The following is a 17,318-nucleotide window of genomic DNA, read 5'->3' as shown; positions in this document are numbered from 1 at the left end:
TTTGATTATAAAAGAAAATCGCACCTAAAGAGAACTGACTGAGTTTGAAAAACACCGAAAACAATTGATAAGATCAATAGTAAAGGTACGATAATTTTCTAACAAAGTGAGGTAGCTGACGTCCTTATACACATATAGGAATGATTGTCAAAGTGAAATATAACGTAAGTTACACAGGTAGGAACCGTTTTTAATTAAGGGAATTAGAGAAAGTGGGGAGCTAGATAAAAATAAAAAAAACCCGATTCTGTACTGAACTTTAGCGTAGGGTGTCGTTGATGCCGTTTTGCATGTGGATACCTTAGAAGATGTCCAGTTGTGGTATAAGTGTGAAAAAGTGGCATACGACCTATTATGTTAGTAATATTTGAATATCAAACTAGCGCAATATTTGACCAGCCCAACGTTGGGACAGCCAAATATTGAGCTAGTCCAATATTGAATAAGTAACCAACTTCACGCTGGTTGTATGTGTATCTATCATGTCCGTTATAGTAACTTATACATGTAGTCTGTTATAGTAACTTATACATGTAGTTCGTTATAGTAACTTATAGATGTAGTCCGTTATAGTAACTTATACATGTAGTTCGTTATAGTAACTTATACATGTAGTCCGTTACAGTAACTTATACATGTAGTCCGTTATAGTAACTTATACATGTAGTCCGTTATAGTAACTTATACATGTAGTCCGTTATAGTAACTTATACATGTAGTCCGTTATAGTAACTTATACATGTAGTCCGTTATAGTAACTTATACATGTAGTCCGTTATAGTAACTTATACATGTAGTCCGTTATAGTAACTTATACATGTAGTCCGTTATAGTAACTTATACATGTAGTCCGTTATAGTAACTTATACATGTAGTCCGTTATAGTAACTTATACATGTAGTCCGTTATAGTAACTTATACATGTAGTCCGTTATAGTAACTTATACATGTAGTCCGTTATAGTAACTTATACATGTAGTCCGTTATAGTAACTTATACATGTAGTCCGTTATAGTAACTTATACATGTAGTCCGTTATAGTAACTTATACATGTAGTCCGTTATAGTAACTTATACATGTAGTCCGTTATAGTAACTTATACATGTAGTCCGTTATAGTAACTTATACATGTAGTCCGTTATAGTAACTTATACATGTAGTCCGTTATAGTAACTTATACATGTAGTCCGTTATAGTAACTTATACATGTAGTCCGTTATAGTAACTTATACATGTAGTCCGTTATAGTAACTTATACATGTAGTCCGTTATAGTAACTTATACATGTAGTCCGTTATAGTAACTTATACATGTAGTCCGTTATAGTAACTTATACATGTAGTCCGTTATAGTAACTTATACATGTAGTCCGTTATAGTAACTTATACATGTAGTCCGTTATAGTAACTTATACATGTAGTCCGTTATAGTAACTTATACATGTAGTCCGTTATAGTAACTTATACATGTAGTCCGTTATAGTAACTTATACATGTAGTCCGTTATAGTAACTTATACATGTAGTCCGTTATAGTAACTTATACATGTAGTCCGTTATAGTAACTTATACATGTAGTCCGTTATAGTAACTTATACATGTAGTCCGTTATAGTAACTTATACATGTAGTCCGTTATAGTAACTTATACATGTAGTCCGTTATAGTAACTTATACATGTAGTCCGTTATAGTAACTTATACATGTAGTCCGTTATAGTAACTTATACATGTAGTCCGTTATAGTAACTTATACATGTAGTCCGTTATAGTAACTTATACATGTAGTCCGTTATAGTAACTTATACATGTAGTCCGTTATAGTAACTTATACATGTAGTCCGTTATAGTAACTTATACATGTAGTCCGTTATAGTAACTTATACATGTAGTCCGTTATAGTAACTTATACATGTAGTCCGTTATAGTAACTTATACATGTAGTCCGTTATAGTAACTTATACATGTAGTCCGTTATAGTAACTTATACATGTAGTCCGTTATAGTAACTTATACATGTAGTCCGTTATAGTAACTTATACATGTAGTCCGTTATAGTAACTTATACATGTAGTCCGTTATAGTAACTTATACATGTAGTCCGTTATAGTAACTTATACATGTAGTCCGTTATAGTAACTTATACATGTAGTCCGTTATAGTAACTTATACATGTAGTCCGTTATAGTAACTTATACATGTAGTCCGTTATAGTAACTTATACATGTAGTCCGTTATAGTAACTTATACATGTAGTCCGTTATAGTAACTTATACATGTAGTCCGTTATAGTAACTTATACATGTAGTCCGTTATAGTAACTTATACATGTAGTCCGTTATAGTAACTTATACATGTAGTCCGTTATAGTAACTTATACATGTAGTCCGTTATAGTAACTTATACATGTAGTCCGTTATAGTAACCTATACATGTAGTCCGTTATAGTAACTTATACATGTAGTCCGTTATAGTAACTTATACATGTAGTCCGTTATAGTAACTTATACATGTAGTCAGTTATAGTAACTTAAACATGTAGTCAGTTATAGTAACCTATACATGTAGTCCGTTATAGTAACTTATACATGTAGTCCGTTACTGTAACTTATACATGTAGTCCGTTATAGTAACTTATAAATGTAGTTCGTTATAGTAACTTATACATGTAGTCAGTTATAGTAACTTATACATCTAGTCCGTTATACTAACTTATACATGTAGTTCGTTATATTAACTTATACATGTAGTTCGTTATAGTAACTTATACATGTAGTCCGTTTCAGTGATTTCTATGTCGTTATAGTAACTTATACAGGTAGTTCGTTATAGTAACTTATACATGTAGTCAGTTATAGTAACTTATACATGTAGTTCGTTACAGTGATTTCTATCTATGTCGTTATAGTAACTTATACATGTAGGTAGTCAGTTATAGTAACTTAAACATGTAGTCAGTTATAGTAACATATACATGTAGTCCGTTATAGTAACTTATACCGTTATAGTAACTTATACATGTAGTTCGTTACAGTGAATTCTATGTCGTTATAGTAACTTATACATGTAGTCCGTTTCAGTGATTTCTATGTCGTTATAGTAACTTATACAGGTAGTTCGTTATAGTAACTTATACATGTAGTTCGTTACAGTGATATCTATGTCGTTATAGTAACTTATACATGTAGTCCGTTACAGTAACTTATACATGTAGACCGTTATAGTAACTTATACATGTAGTCCGTTATAGTAACCTATACATGTAGTCCGTTATAGTAACTTAGTAGTTCGTTATAGTAACTTATACATGTAGTTCGTTTTACCTATATGATAGTATGAACCGATGCAAGTATTTGATATATACTTATGAAATAATATGTTGTTTATAATTATAAGATCTAAACTGATATTCGTCATGCATTCGAACTGGATTTTTTTTATCGCAATGTGAGATATAACTATGTTTTTAAAACATAAGTTTAGGCGATGTGTTATAGTAACTTATACATGTAGTTCGTTACAGTGATATCTATGTCGTTATAGTAACTTATACATGTAGTCCGTTTCAGTGATTTCTATGTCGTTATAGTAACTTATACAGGTAGTTCGTTACAGTGATTTCTATGACGTTATAGAAACTTATACAGGTAGTTCGTTACAGTGATTTCTATGTCGTTATGGTAACTTATACATGTAGTTCGTTACAGTGATTTCTAGGTCGTTATAGTAACTTATACATGTAGTCCGTAACAGTGATTTCTATGTCGTTATAGTAACTTATACAGGTAGTTCGTTATAGTAACTTATACATGTAGTCAGTTATAGTAACCTATACATGTAGTCCGTTACAGTAACTTATACATGTAGTCCGTTATAGTAATTTATACATGTAGTTCGTTATAGTAACTTATACATGAAGTTCGTTATAGTAACTTATACATGTAGTCCGTTACTGTAACTTATACATGTAGTCCGTTATAGTAACCTATACATGTAGTCCGTTATAGTAACTTAGTAGTTCGTTATAGTAACTTATACATGTAGTCAGTTAGGGTAGGTTAGACATGTAGTCCGTTATAGTAACTTATACATGTAGTCAGTTATAGTAACTTATACATCTAGTCCGTTATAGTAACTTATACATGTAGTCAGTTATAGTAACTTATACATCTAGTCCGTTATAGTAACTTATACATGTAGTCAGTTATAGTAACGTAAACATGTAGTCAGTTATAGTAACCTATACATGTAGTCCGTTACAGTAACTTATACATGTAGTCAGTTATAGTAACTTATACATCTAGTCCGTTATAGTAACTTATACATGTAGTCTGTTATAGTAACTTATACATGTAATCCGTTATAGTAACTTATACATGTAGTCCGTTATAGAAACTTATAAATGTAGTCCGTTATAGTAACTTATACATGTAGTCAGTTATAGTAACTTATACATGTAGTCCGTTACAGTGATTTCTTTGTCGTTATAGTAACTTATACATGTAGTTCGTTTTACCTATATGATAGTATGAACCGATGCAAGTATTTGATATATACTTATGAAATAATATGTTGTTTATAATTATAAGATCTAAACTGATATTCGTCACTTATACATGTAGTTCGTTACAGTGATTTCTATGTCGTTATGGTAACTTATACATGTAGTTCGTTACAGTGATATCTATGTCGTTATAGTAACTTATACATGTAGTTCGTTTTACCTATATGATAGTATGAACCGATGCAAGTATTTGATATATATTTATGAAATACTTATACATGTAGTCCGTTATAGTAACTTATAAATGTAGTTCGTTATAGTAACTTATGCATGTAGTTCGTTATAGTAACTTATACATGTAGTTCGTTTTACCTATATGATAGTATGAACCGATGCAAGTATTTGATATATATTTATGAAATAATATGTTGTTTATAATTATAAGATCTAAACTGATATTCGTCACTTATACATGTAGTTCGTTACAGTGATTTCTATGTCGTTATGGTAACTTATACATGTAGTTCGTTACAGTGATTTCTAGGTCGTTATAGTAACTTATACATGTAGTCCGTTACAGTGATTTCTTTGTCGTTATAGTAACTTATACATGTAGTTCGTTTTACCTATATGATAGTATGAACCGATGCAAGTATTTGATATATATTTATGAAATAATATGTTGTTTATAATTATAAGATCTAAACTGATATTCGTCACTTATACATGTAGTTCGTTACAGTGATTTCTAGGTCGTTATAGTAACTTATACATGTAGTCCGTAACAGTGATTTCTATGTCGTTATAGTAACTTATACATGTAGTTCGTTTTACCTATATGATAGTATGAACCGATGCAAGTATTTGATATATATTTATGAAATAATATGTTGTTTATAATTATAAGATCTAAACTGATATTCGTCATGCATTCGAACTGGATTTTTTTTATCGCAATGTGAGACATAACTATGTTTTTAAAACATAAGTTTAGGCGATGTTCATGTATTTACTTTATTGACAGTTAATACATTCTTACAAACACGAATCTTCGTCCAGTGCACCAGTGTTTTCCTCAAATGAGTAGTCAGTTGATAGGAAAGGAGGACAGGAAAGGAACGATCAAGAGAAATGGCAGTGATAATTTTTTGACCTGATAGGAATAGTTCGCAGACAGGACAAATTCTCAGCAGTTCAGAGAAATGACAATTTTCTTCATCGTACGCTATTGTGGTACCTGAAATGAAATGGAAAATCATGAGGATTTCAATGTAAAAATGTTTATTATTGCCATGATATTTGAAGGAAACGTACTAAAAAAAACAAAAAACAATACGATATGTGTTAATTTATATTTACTGCTGTTTGATATGTTAATGAAGGCTTCTAGCAAGGATAATACATATCTACATCGATAAAGATATACCTGATGTTATCAATGACCATTAATACAACCAATTCTGAAAGAGTGTTCTGTTTTTGACTTGTACGTAGAAAGTAATCTGCTTTATGTTTCCGAAATCAGGGATCAACCAATCTCCTCATCTAGAAAAAGGTCATAACTGTTTTTGCAATAAAGTGTTCGTAGTCGAGCGAAAGTCTTGTAATGATCTTGTTTATTGAGAGAGAGGTTGGTTTTCGCAGATTAAATTGAGACAAATAAGCATTTTTAGAAACTGCCTTAGGTAAAGACAGAGACTTGAAGAATTTGCACACACACAGAGAGAGAGAGAGAGAGAGAGAGGGAGAGAGAGAGAGAGAGAGAGAATGTGTTAGGGTAATCTAAGGGCTGTTTATTTCAACATCTAAAAGATAATTGTATACAATTTTGTTATCTTTAGAACAATATACAGATGTCATGTCTCATTTTACCGATAAAGGTCACATAACTTGCACAATGTATTTTGTGAGCTTGCTTTCCAATTCAATTATCGATTTGTTCATTATGTGTATTTTACGATGCTGGCATTAGTTATTAATATTGTATATTCCAACAATGAATCTGACGGCTTGAGGTAATAAAGAAACTGAACTTAAACTGACCTCGTTTCGCTTCGGTGTTTGTGCATTGCACAACCGGTCACGATCCATTTTTGGACCCTCTAAAGTGTTTAGTTATTAACAGCCTAGGAACGTGTATGGGTTATATTTATTATTTTTATTGGTAATTATACCTTCATAGATTATGAAAAGTTTCTTGTTACACAACCAACAAGTGTTTCTATGTGACGTTTCGATGACCAGTACGGTATGTACTCTGTCACATTCATCAGACAAATGACCAATGAAGCGTGTGTACACAAAGTTGATTAAGTATATACCGTACTAGTCATCGAAACGTCACATAGAAACACTTATTGGTTGTGTTACAAGAATCTTTTCATAATCCATACTTACCAACCTGAAGGAAATGTTTAGAAATAGACCTTCATAGCAACAAAGAAAGAAGTCACATGGCATCAATCGTCTGATGAGAATGACTGGTTGTGAATAGCAAGGTTATAAAGTAACAGGTTAAACAACTTCTGGTTGTGATAGGAGTACTTTTATAACTTAGATATTAAATCGATTACTTACCCACCAGTTACTTTAGCGTGTCCTTGTCCGAGCTATCGCCTCGCTGTTTCCGTTTCCGATAAATGACAATAGCTACCACCACGCAAACCAATACTACAACACCTGGTAGGAAATTAAACAATCAAGTCAGATGACAGTTTTATTCATAAACACATTATACAATTGTGTAAGGATGAAAGGACATGCTAAACAGGTGCACTGAATGTTTTGTTTACAGACGGTATACCAAATGATTTCCATGCTACCATTGCCAAGTGTTGGATGTGTTGCCATGGTTCACTAAGAGTTATAAATTACTTTCTATTGTCTTTGGTATATCAGACTGTTGTAATATTCAGTTGATAATCTTAAATTACGCATAAAACATTCTCCCTTTCTGTTGTTATAGCCATGTTGTCGCTATACTGCGATCTTGTGTAGGATGTGTGTTCTATGTTACCCGCAGCCGCTCCCGCTATGACTCCTACAGGTGATCCAGTGTCCTCCGTACTCTTTCCGTTGTCACTGACCAACGCCTTGTTCACTGCTGGACACAATACTTTCTCGTCATTCTGATCTTTCCCTGAAAAACCATAAGACAGTGATGTACACGTAGTTATAATAGCGCACTTATATTTCTGTATATTTGCTGCAGTGCATTATTTATACGCATCATGATTTAGCAGCAAACCTACCTAAAACACGAAGAAGAACAGTGATTTTATACTTAGAGCTAATCCTATTTAGATATAATATAAATGTTTATATACGATACCAATAACCACTAAGTAAAAATGTTTACAGAAAAAAATGATCCAAGTTAAATAGCAAAGTCGATCAAACTGGGACAAAATATGAGCGACAGAAATATTCAACATCAGGACCATTGAAAAAAGAGAAAGAGAACGAGAAATGACGTGTAGGTGTCTTTTGCTTCATTGACGACAATGGATATGATAAGTATGCTGTAGTAGCGAAAAACCATAAAACACATCAGCCCCGGGATCATGAAACAAATTAAGACTTAAGTTTTTGCTTAGCCAATCACGTATGGCGTCACTTTTCATGCCGTTATTTGTGATTGGCTAAGTCCAAACTGAAGTCAAATTTAGACTTAAGATCGTTTCATGATCATGGGGCCTGAAGAGGGCTTTCGCTCTGAATGTGTCCTGTTAATACATTGAATAGGTTTCCAAGCTTTCAAACGCGACATGATATAAATTTAGCAATCACTTTAAGAGATATGACCAGCATATACGTATAATATGTATGTCGATTAAATGGGTTTTAAAGACATTAACAAAAGTGATATACATTCATTTATAATTAAATACGTTTTTTATGGATATTTTTTTTCTTATGTTATTATGTTATCATGTAATCAACTCCGATTTCCTGACTTACTCAGTTCATCACATGTATTCGACAGGACCGCCAAGACCTCTTTTTCCTCATACACTTTCTCTGCGCTATCGAGAACGACGAAGTCCACTTCAACTAGACCAGGATGTACTTCCTGTACATCTACTACATACACTTGTACCGTCGTTTCGGTCACAGTCTGTCGCCTAACCCTAGTCTTTTCGACAGATCCACCGGCAGACCGGCGGTAAAAAGCCGTAATCGTGTCAATAAGCCAGGATTGGAAAGCTTCCTTGTCAAATTTACCCTGATTTTTCCTCACTTGTAAATGGACCAATTCACTTTTTTCAGTAGCACAAGTGCTTTCATCTCTGTCAACCATGGGAACACAAATGTCTGAACCGCAGGACACATTTTCACATGAAGACCGGAAGTATTCACATCTAGTTCCGGTTCTAAACAGAGGACATTGGCATATATACGTTATGTGCTTGTCTACACACTGTCCTCCACCGTAACAAATAGACGAGATACAATCGTCGACGCTTTCTTCACATGTAGTTCCTTCCCATCCCGGCTCGCATTCACATTCATACCCAACTGAAAGTGTATCGTTCAAGGAACAAATACCACCTTGTTTACACGGGCTTTTTAAACACGGGTTGCTTGAATCATTTGATATTTCACACTGAGGTCCTGAATACCCATCGCTGCAAAGGCAAGTAGCTGCAGCTATCCCGTCGACACACCGGCCACCACTATCACAAGGATTGACGTCACAGTATGTATTACGTGTGCATTGGTAGCCATCCCCCGTGTAGCCTGTCTCGCACTCACAGTCGTAAGTATCATTATGTTGCACACACCTTGCGTGCTCGTCGCAAGTCTTGTTGGTGTGTCTTTTACATTTGTCTATGCGTAGGATGAAAACAAGTATATCGGTGAAAGCCGACTTGAATGTCTCCCTGTTTATCACTTCTATAGTCACCTTCATTGAATCACCTTCAACACCAGTCAAATTCTTATCAAGTATCAAGCTTATATTCTTAGAAATTTTAAACGCCCCAAATGGATTGCGAGTAATTTTGAAATCGATATCACCAGCAGAGACATTTGCATTCAATAATGGTCCAATGCTTTTCCCAGGTTTCGTATCTTCAAGTATTTCCACTTTTCTAAGAGTGATAACAGGCAACTGTTTGACAACAACTTGTACGTTTGTAATGACAACAGTAAATATCTGCTGGACCGACAGAGGTTCCGGCACCCCATTGTCCGTGGCTGTAACATTAATGCTGAGCACGGGATGCTCCGCATACACGATTTCATCTGGAATGGGTGCTGCTAGTGTGACTGACGATCTTTCGATCTGCAACAGAAATACAGAATTATCGGACACAACTTGAAATAAGTAATGCGTTAAATATATTTCATATTAACTAGACACAAACACGCCCGTACAGCTGCAGGCCTATAACAAACGATATCATAGTTTTGTACACGTGTGTTTTGTCATTGTGCTTTCATGACTTGATTTCATTTGATACTAGTTTCTAAATTCCAGGATTGTAAAAAAAAAATAATTAAATAATCAAAGACCTTAGCTTCAATTATATCGTTTTCACCATATATTTGATATCTATTCGCCTATTCGCACATAGCGGGATCAAAGACTCAGAATCATAGTGCTTTTATAAGGAAACGGTCATATTTAGACTAATTAGGCGTTTTCTACGTACCTGGAGTAGGTCTGAGTTGGGACCTGACAAGGTTAGTGTGTGTGTTTGGTGGGGGTCGGGGTCCAGAACTGAAAAGATTCCTACAACCGAACCAGGACGTGCACTGGCAATAATCGAGCCTGTACCACTCAATTGAATCGCCTCCGGTCGTTCATTGACATCGGACACCAGCACTTGTACGGACTAGACAAATAGAAATATATAGGCCTAATATAGACAATACTATCATATTTATAACGCCGACAAACTTTTTTTTTTATATGTGCTTCCCTGCTTCGGACTTTTATCACTTATTTTTCATAACTTCCTTCACTTGGTTAATTTTCGGATAATTTCTTGATATAAAATAAAACGTTGCGAGGAAAGGTAGATCTCAAAGATAGCCTGCTTGCTATGCACGATAATTGATCACGTGCTAATTTGTTTCTTGTTATGGAAGAAACAAAATCTCTTCAATGAATATTTGGTAGCATGATTTTAATCGCCGAGCGGATCGAGGAAACAACTTCATATCTTTAATGTTAACAATGAAACTGATTGGAAAATGAAAACGGATAAAAAGAAGAAACAAAGTGACTTTGATATTAAACTGTTTTCAACAGTGATTTATGGGAACAAACATAATTATTCCCCACTCGAAAAAGATGAAGGGAGGCAATCTACTCCCCTGCTATACAGTCTATTGTGTTTGCATGTATGCGGGTTTCTGTAATGCTGAATTAACGCAGTCTTAAGTACAATTTTACAAAATTACCATGGTTTTACGTAACCGGACAAAATATATGAAATGTGTAACTTTTGAAAATAAAATAAACTTTACCTTCTTTCTCTCTAGAACTCCGTCAGAACATCGAATGGTTACATCGTATTTCTCCTTAGTTTCATAATCCAGGGCTCCGTTCAGGATCAACTCCATGTGATGATCAGCGAATGTCTTTATACTGAAGGGAAGAGACGTTGGCTCGACCTGACAAATGTGGTGCTGTCCAATATCTGGGTCATCGACCTCCACTGACGTCACAACCGCGTGAGAGTTAGCGTTCTCGGGTAGGGTCAGTAAGGCACCCACAATGATATCCTCTGGTTCTTCGTTTATATTTTCGACTTTTATCTTGATCTGCGTCTGTAGTTACGCATGATATAAAAAGGATATTACAAAATAATAAAAATATATGAAAAGGAAAATAGGATGATGTGAATATAATTTATAGTCAAACAGAAAACCAACCAACCACGGCATCAACGTAAAGATACGTAATCCGATTTTAAAATTGACAGATGCAAAAACACCTTTAGAAAAGTTAAACTTAAGCTGGAACAATAAGTTACTCCGCAAAAAATACATTGTTTACTGACTTGGATATTAAATTAAAAGCAAGCCATGATGATTGACAAAACCCATCTTTCTTATTTAAATAACTTTCACCTCAACGCTATATGCAGGGTCACCATTATCTGTACTTTTGATGACAATGGTATACTCCGACTGCATTTCATGGTCCAGTGGCGTCTCACCTGTAACCAACTTATCACCTTCTATTTTGAAATATCCTGAAACAAAGTTTGCATTATGAATGAAATGCATGTATCTGTGATGCACGAAACGTATGATATCATGCCATTGAGTTGTGTTTCTTTCTGTATCGATATCGTTTTTTAAATTCATAGTTGCAATTCAAAACTTCGTAATCCCTTTTAAATGCTACATGTCTTGTCTGTTTAATGTTGAATATACAAAGTATTGAAATATACGGAAAAACAGTCAAGTTAACAGAAAATCATAAAAACATCTGTGTTACAAAGAGTCATAACAATGAAAACCCATTTTCCTGTGTTTCTTAACATGGAGAAATATAGCAAAAAAGGAAACCATTTAAACGTCATCAATTATTGGGTACAACTGATGATTTATTTAAAACTTTTATTTCATGTGAACCAGGTCAGAATAAGATTCTATTTTACACATGAAACATCATTGGTTAAAAATGTGAAGGAAAAAGAAAATACCATTAAATGCATTTTCGTTTCAGAGTTAACTGACGCTGTAGCATTATTATTTTTTGGTTGGTTGTCCAGGGTTTAACGTCCTATCGACATATTAGGTCATTTAAGGACGTTGCTCCATGTGTGTTGTGTATATGTGCCGGAGGCAGGGTATGTTGGTGTATTTGCCTCATTGTGATAGTACGGATCAGATGCAGATACCACTATAGAGTAGAAGTATATAGTTATTTAGAAAACATGACTAACCAAGTGCTGAATGTGTCGGATCGTCTACTATAACATAGTTGAACCTCTGACCATTATCATCATCCATGGTAGTCAATGTACCGATGATGTGCCCTGGACCCGTGTTCTCATCCACAGACTTGCTGTCAAGGACTACAGCTGACGGTGGTTCATTTTTGTCTTGTACCTTCACAAATAATTAAAAATAATCGATAATTTTTCGTAATTTCAATTTCAGTTCATTGCGTAGCACCCGATTATCCACTGCAGGTATTTATGTAGAAAATGCTCATTCGATAAATTTTGAAAAAAAAAGTTTTACAGCCTACCTTAATCGTGAATGTTTCTTCAGACCACAGACTCTCATCATCAGTAGCCCGTATTATAATACTATACTCTGCTTGTTTTTCGAAGTTCAACACTTCATTTGCGACAATAGTACTATCACCATCCACAGAGAACACTGATGATTCGCCACCTCCAACCAAAGTTACTGTAACCTAGAAAGTAAAGTGAGAATCATGGATAAAGGCGACCATTTTTGGTAACAAAATCACGTTTAAGCATATCGAATTCTTTTTTAACAATGAACGATGTTATTGCTTATTGTTATTTGAATAATTTTCGAAAATATGCACTTTTATTTGATTTGACAAATGTAGACATTTCGTGCTCTTGTATGATTTTTTTTATTTCATTTATAACGTTACCCTATCACTGTCTGGGTCTGTGGTCCTTATTTCCCCTATAACCTGCCCTCCCTGGTTATTCTCCTCTATTTCTGTGTTGGTCATTTCTATACGAATCGGCGGTTCATTGATGTTCGTAACGTTGACAACAAACGCCTTGCTTATCGTAAGACGTGTATCGTCTCTTCCTTCGTCAGTGCACTGTGTCTAAATTAAAAAAAATGGCGGAATAAATTATGCGTTCTTAGTTAATGTCAATCATTATTCAGCAATCGTATATTCATTGATAAAAAAAAAATCCATACAGCAACGGTTCCGCCTTGTTAAGCATGGAACTATTCCAAAGAAATCTAAATTGATCATATATTAACAAAAGTGTAATTTATGTGAAAAAATAATAAAGTTTTACAGTAATACACCAACCTCAACGGTGAATACCCTTGCGCTTTCGTAATCCAACTCAGTCCTGCTTGTGACAAGAAAGGAGTTGTTCTCTACCTAAATCCAAGAAATGATATGACGGTTAAACAAATTGCATGTCAGTCACCGTTACACAGATATCAACACATAAAGAGAATTGAATTAAACGTACTCGTTTATAGTGGAAGAAGCAGAAACTCATGAAAACGTACAAAAATAACAATTGGACATAATAAATTGTGTTTTAGAAGATATTACAAGATGAAACTGACGATCATGTTATTCTTGACACTCGTTCTTCAATAATACATAGCACGAAAAATTAAGATATTTCCCATGGTGCACTACCTTGAAGGGAGCATTCTTTGGATTTATGACCACACACGTGTAAGAAAGTAATGCGTCCTCATCGACAAGGTTCAACTCTCCGACAACTGTTCCGACAGCACTGTTCTCTTGTATCTAATAACATTTAATTATATTGTTAATATGTTCTCTTTAATGTGTTATGTTTACTTTCACGTTTATTTCTTAATATTTCAACAAATTAACAAAGCAGTGTTACATATCTATAAAATACTGTGAAGTACTGTTGAATGTAAAACATGTTTGGCATTCTATATAAAGTGTTTGATAGATGTAGTTTAGAAATGAGGTTGGGGAAGTTATGTAAAGACCCTTACCGTGTTTTGTGTGAGAAGGATATCTGTAGGAACATCGTTCGAGTCCTGCACTTGAATGTGAATGGTGTCGTTATATGACAATGGGGTATTGCCGGAGTCAGTTGTTTGTATTAATAGCGTAAAATATTTTACCACTTCATAATTTAACTCCTCTGAATTTCCCCCTACGACCAGTGTTTTTCCTTTTAAATTGAATGTATCCTTTAATTCAGGTCGAACTTGAGACATATCCAATCTGTAATCCAAACAAAGATAAGCTTTAGATAGTTTCTATGACGCTTATTATTTTAGTATGTCAATTTTGAAAATTGAATATATTTTCCGTTAACCGTTTGTTTATAAATGATAATATTTATTATGATACACATAATTTAAGCGTATACATGTGTATAATAAACAGTTTCAGTGAATTCATTTAGGTTTTGTCTCTTCAATATATCGGTGATATGTAAATTTTCGTGGTTGTAATGCTGTTTCGCAAAACAAATTTCAGAATGTGTCGCGTTGATTTTGAGTTATCAACATCAAAATATTTATTGTTTTTGATTTGTTCAACAGTGTGATATATTTTTGTAAGTATATATACTGTTATCCTATATAATTTACTCACCCCGGAGATACAGCAATGATTGTGTAGTTGTAAGTTTGGTCATCGTCCTGATCCTCGGAGTTAAGATCCCCGATTTCTGTGCCCGGATCACTATTTTCTAGTACCAGTCCACCTCCGTATATGTTTATTTTGTAGGGAGCCTCATTGATGTCCTCGACCTCTATCTAATGAAACAGTCGATTGTTTACGTGATTTATTATCTGACTGATCGTTGTACTTGAAGCATTTGTTCAAGATATAACCGCGTATAGGACAGATAAGAAATTGTATTAATACATTTTTTATGCATGTTAAAAGTAACTTTCTGCAACATTTATTGCAGTTCTTTTTTTATACAGCATTGAAATACCTCCATATTCTCAGATCGATGGTCATTAATCATCACACTTACAAGAAATGAGAATTTAACTGAAATCCAAAAATAGACAGTTAGATCTATGATGACTATACTAGGCTTAATAATGCTAAACGTGATGAAAGGTTCATATAAATGTCGATTTAAGGTTGATGATGATAAACGAATTACAAATATACAATTAATATTTAGAAGTATCGTACTGCAGTGCTAAAATGAACTTACAACAAACGTTTCTGTGATGTGAACATCTCTGTTTCGAATATCAACACCGGAAGTGACTATATCTATTTCCCATTCTGACTGATGCTCAAAGTCGAGTGACAGAGATGTCTCCAAGTTTGCGCCATTTGTGCCAAAAGGTAATTGTTCGTTGCTTAAAGTGTATGTATACGTCTGCAATGTAAAAGAAACTTTATGAAGTCATACAATCAATTTATCAATTATAAAAATCCATTTTTGCACTTTTATGAATATCACAATATATGCAACAATAAAACTGTTTGTAAAGAAATCGTACTTACGCTTTTCAGCGTAAACATTTTATATTCAATAATCACAAGATAACTCACGCCTTCAATAGCCTCTTCAGTCAGTATGTTCACCACCTCGAGCTTTCCAACGACAAAATGTGCATCCGTATTTTCGGGAATAGTACGTTGATTTCTCAGACGTAGGCCTTTTTGTATTGTAACAGTTTCATTGATGGTAAGTGTTATATCCACTGTGAGAGACAACACTGGATTACCGTCATCTGTACATGTCAAACGTAACAGCATTTCCAATATATCCTTTGGTATATCCTTTGTTACCTGTTTGAAAATTATCATAGACATTCTCTTCAATATATTTTATAATACAGTTTTTGCAAATAAATTATAAAACGGTATTTATCTACGGTAGAATCTATTTTATGCGTAAATATACTCTTATAAGAGGAAAATGCAATTTCATACGTAAAAGTGTTTTACATACATTTACATATTAACGCGAACAATTGCAACAAATCAGTAATAGTAATTGGAAACATTCTCCCAAACACATACTTTAAAGGCCAGCGGTGTGGATGGCTCAACGGTAAAGAAGCCTAGTGCGTCCCCTCCAACAGTACAGGTATGGATCTGGACAGGTGTGTCCACCCCCTCGTTGTCGGGGTCTGTCACGGTGATGAACCCTACCACGTCGCCTGGAGAGGCCGCGTTAGACACCTAGGAAGTATAGGGTAGTCTCTATAAACACAAACATTCAAATGCTACAAATCATAGACAAAACTCGAGGGACCTCTACAAACAAGTTAAACTATAGAAAGCTTGGTGTTTCGAGGTATGTACAATTGTCCTCATCGTCTTTAGTCAGTTAGTCATGCAAATTGCCTGCCTGTTCTCTTGAAACATTTTAATCAACGCGTAGGATATTTCGATACTACCGTATCGTAGTTTAATCACTTTTCCAGAGGGAAACATGTTGGTTTTTTTCAAATTTAATTTTTTACGTGTACAAAGCATGCTTTAATTTACCTCGGTGTGGGACAATGCAATGTTTGTTGGTACTTCGTTTTTGTCTCCCACATCAAAACTAAACTCTTTGATGAGTGAAAGAGGCGGGGAACCGTTGTCTATACTTTTGATGCTAACAGTGACCGAATGTTCGGCTTCGTGGTCAAGTGGGGTTACTGCGTATAAGCGATTTTTGTAAATCCGGAATATTTCCCAGTGCGTTAAAATTTGATAGGCAAACTCATCACCTTCATCTTCATCTATTGTGTTTAAGCTTCCTAGGAAGAAGTTCGGTGAATTCTCTGGTATATCTTTTATGTCTCCATCAATAAAAATATTCTGTAAAGAAAAGAAAAACTAAAATTGAAGTCTTCATCGTAATGGTATAAAGGAATTTTATACGTCGTGTTTAAGTACTGCTATGAATCTATAGATGTATTTGTTTATCTTCCTGTAAATATGCGTTGAGCACCAAGACCTGTTTTTGTTATTTTTCAAATAGGTGAAATTCATCATTGCTCATTTGTATAAAATTATTTCATTGCGCTCATATCTCTGTATTCAATCGCTTACTTTTCCATCCATTGGAGACAAAGGATACTGATGGACGTCATCAAAAACTGTATCGTTATGAAGGTATCCATAGATTATATGATTATTACTCACCACATACTTTAT

The 17,318-nt window shown here is 34.2% G+C and overlaps 1 protein-coding gene across 1 annotated transcript; it reads right to left on the bottom strand.

The window, feature by feature from the left end:
- Positions 1-5,507: 5,507 nt before the first annotated feature.
- On the bottom strand, positions 5,508-12,475 carry LOC110442557 (cadherin EGF LAG seven-pass G-type receptor 2-like). Its single transcript, XM_021486214.1, has 8 exons — positions 12,409-12,475; positions 11,585-11,709; positions 10,979-11,281; positions 10,159-10,341; positions 8,462-9,788; positions 7,518-7,640; positions 7,079-7,180; positions 5,508-5,738 (listed from the first exon to the last, which is right to left on the bottom strand). The coding sequence occupies exons 1-7, from the start codon at positions 12,473-12,475 to the stop codon at positions 7,086-7,088; spliced, it is 2,223 nt and encodes a 740-aa protein (XP_021341889.1). The 3' UTR covers positions 5,508-5,738; positions 7,079-7,085.
- Between the last annotated feature and the right edge of the window lie 4,843 nt (positions 12,476-17,318).

Source organism: Mizuhopecten yessoensis, unplaced genomic scaffold (genome assembly GCF_002113885.1).
Source record: "Mizuhopecten yessoensis strain PY_sf001 unplaced genomic scaffold, ASM211388v2 scaffold716279, whole genome shotgun sequence".
NCBI classification, from domain to species: Eukaryota; Metazoa; Mollusca; class Bivalvia; order Pectinida; family Pectinidae; genus Mizuhopecten; species Mizuhopecten yessoensis.
Note: the sequence above shows the minus strand (reverse complement) of the source record. Positions and strands in the feature narration are given on the sequence as shown.

Coding starts and splice junctions, on each gene's coding strand:
- LOC110442557 (XM_021486214.1), bottom strand. CDS start 12,475: ATGGATGATGATAATGGTCAGAGGTTCAACTATGTTATAGTAGACGAT. Junction 10,342..10,978: donor GAGTTCTAGAGAGAAAGAAG/GTAAAGTTTATT, acceptor CTATTTGTCTAG/TCCGTACAAGTGCTGGTGTC. Junction 9,789..10,158: donor CCAACTCAGACCTACTCCAG/GTACGTAGAAAA, acceptor TTTCTGTTGCAG/ATCGAAAGATCGTCAGTCAC.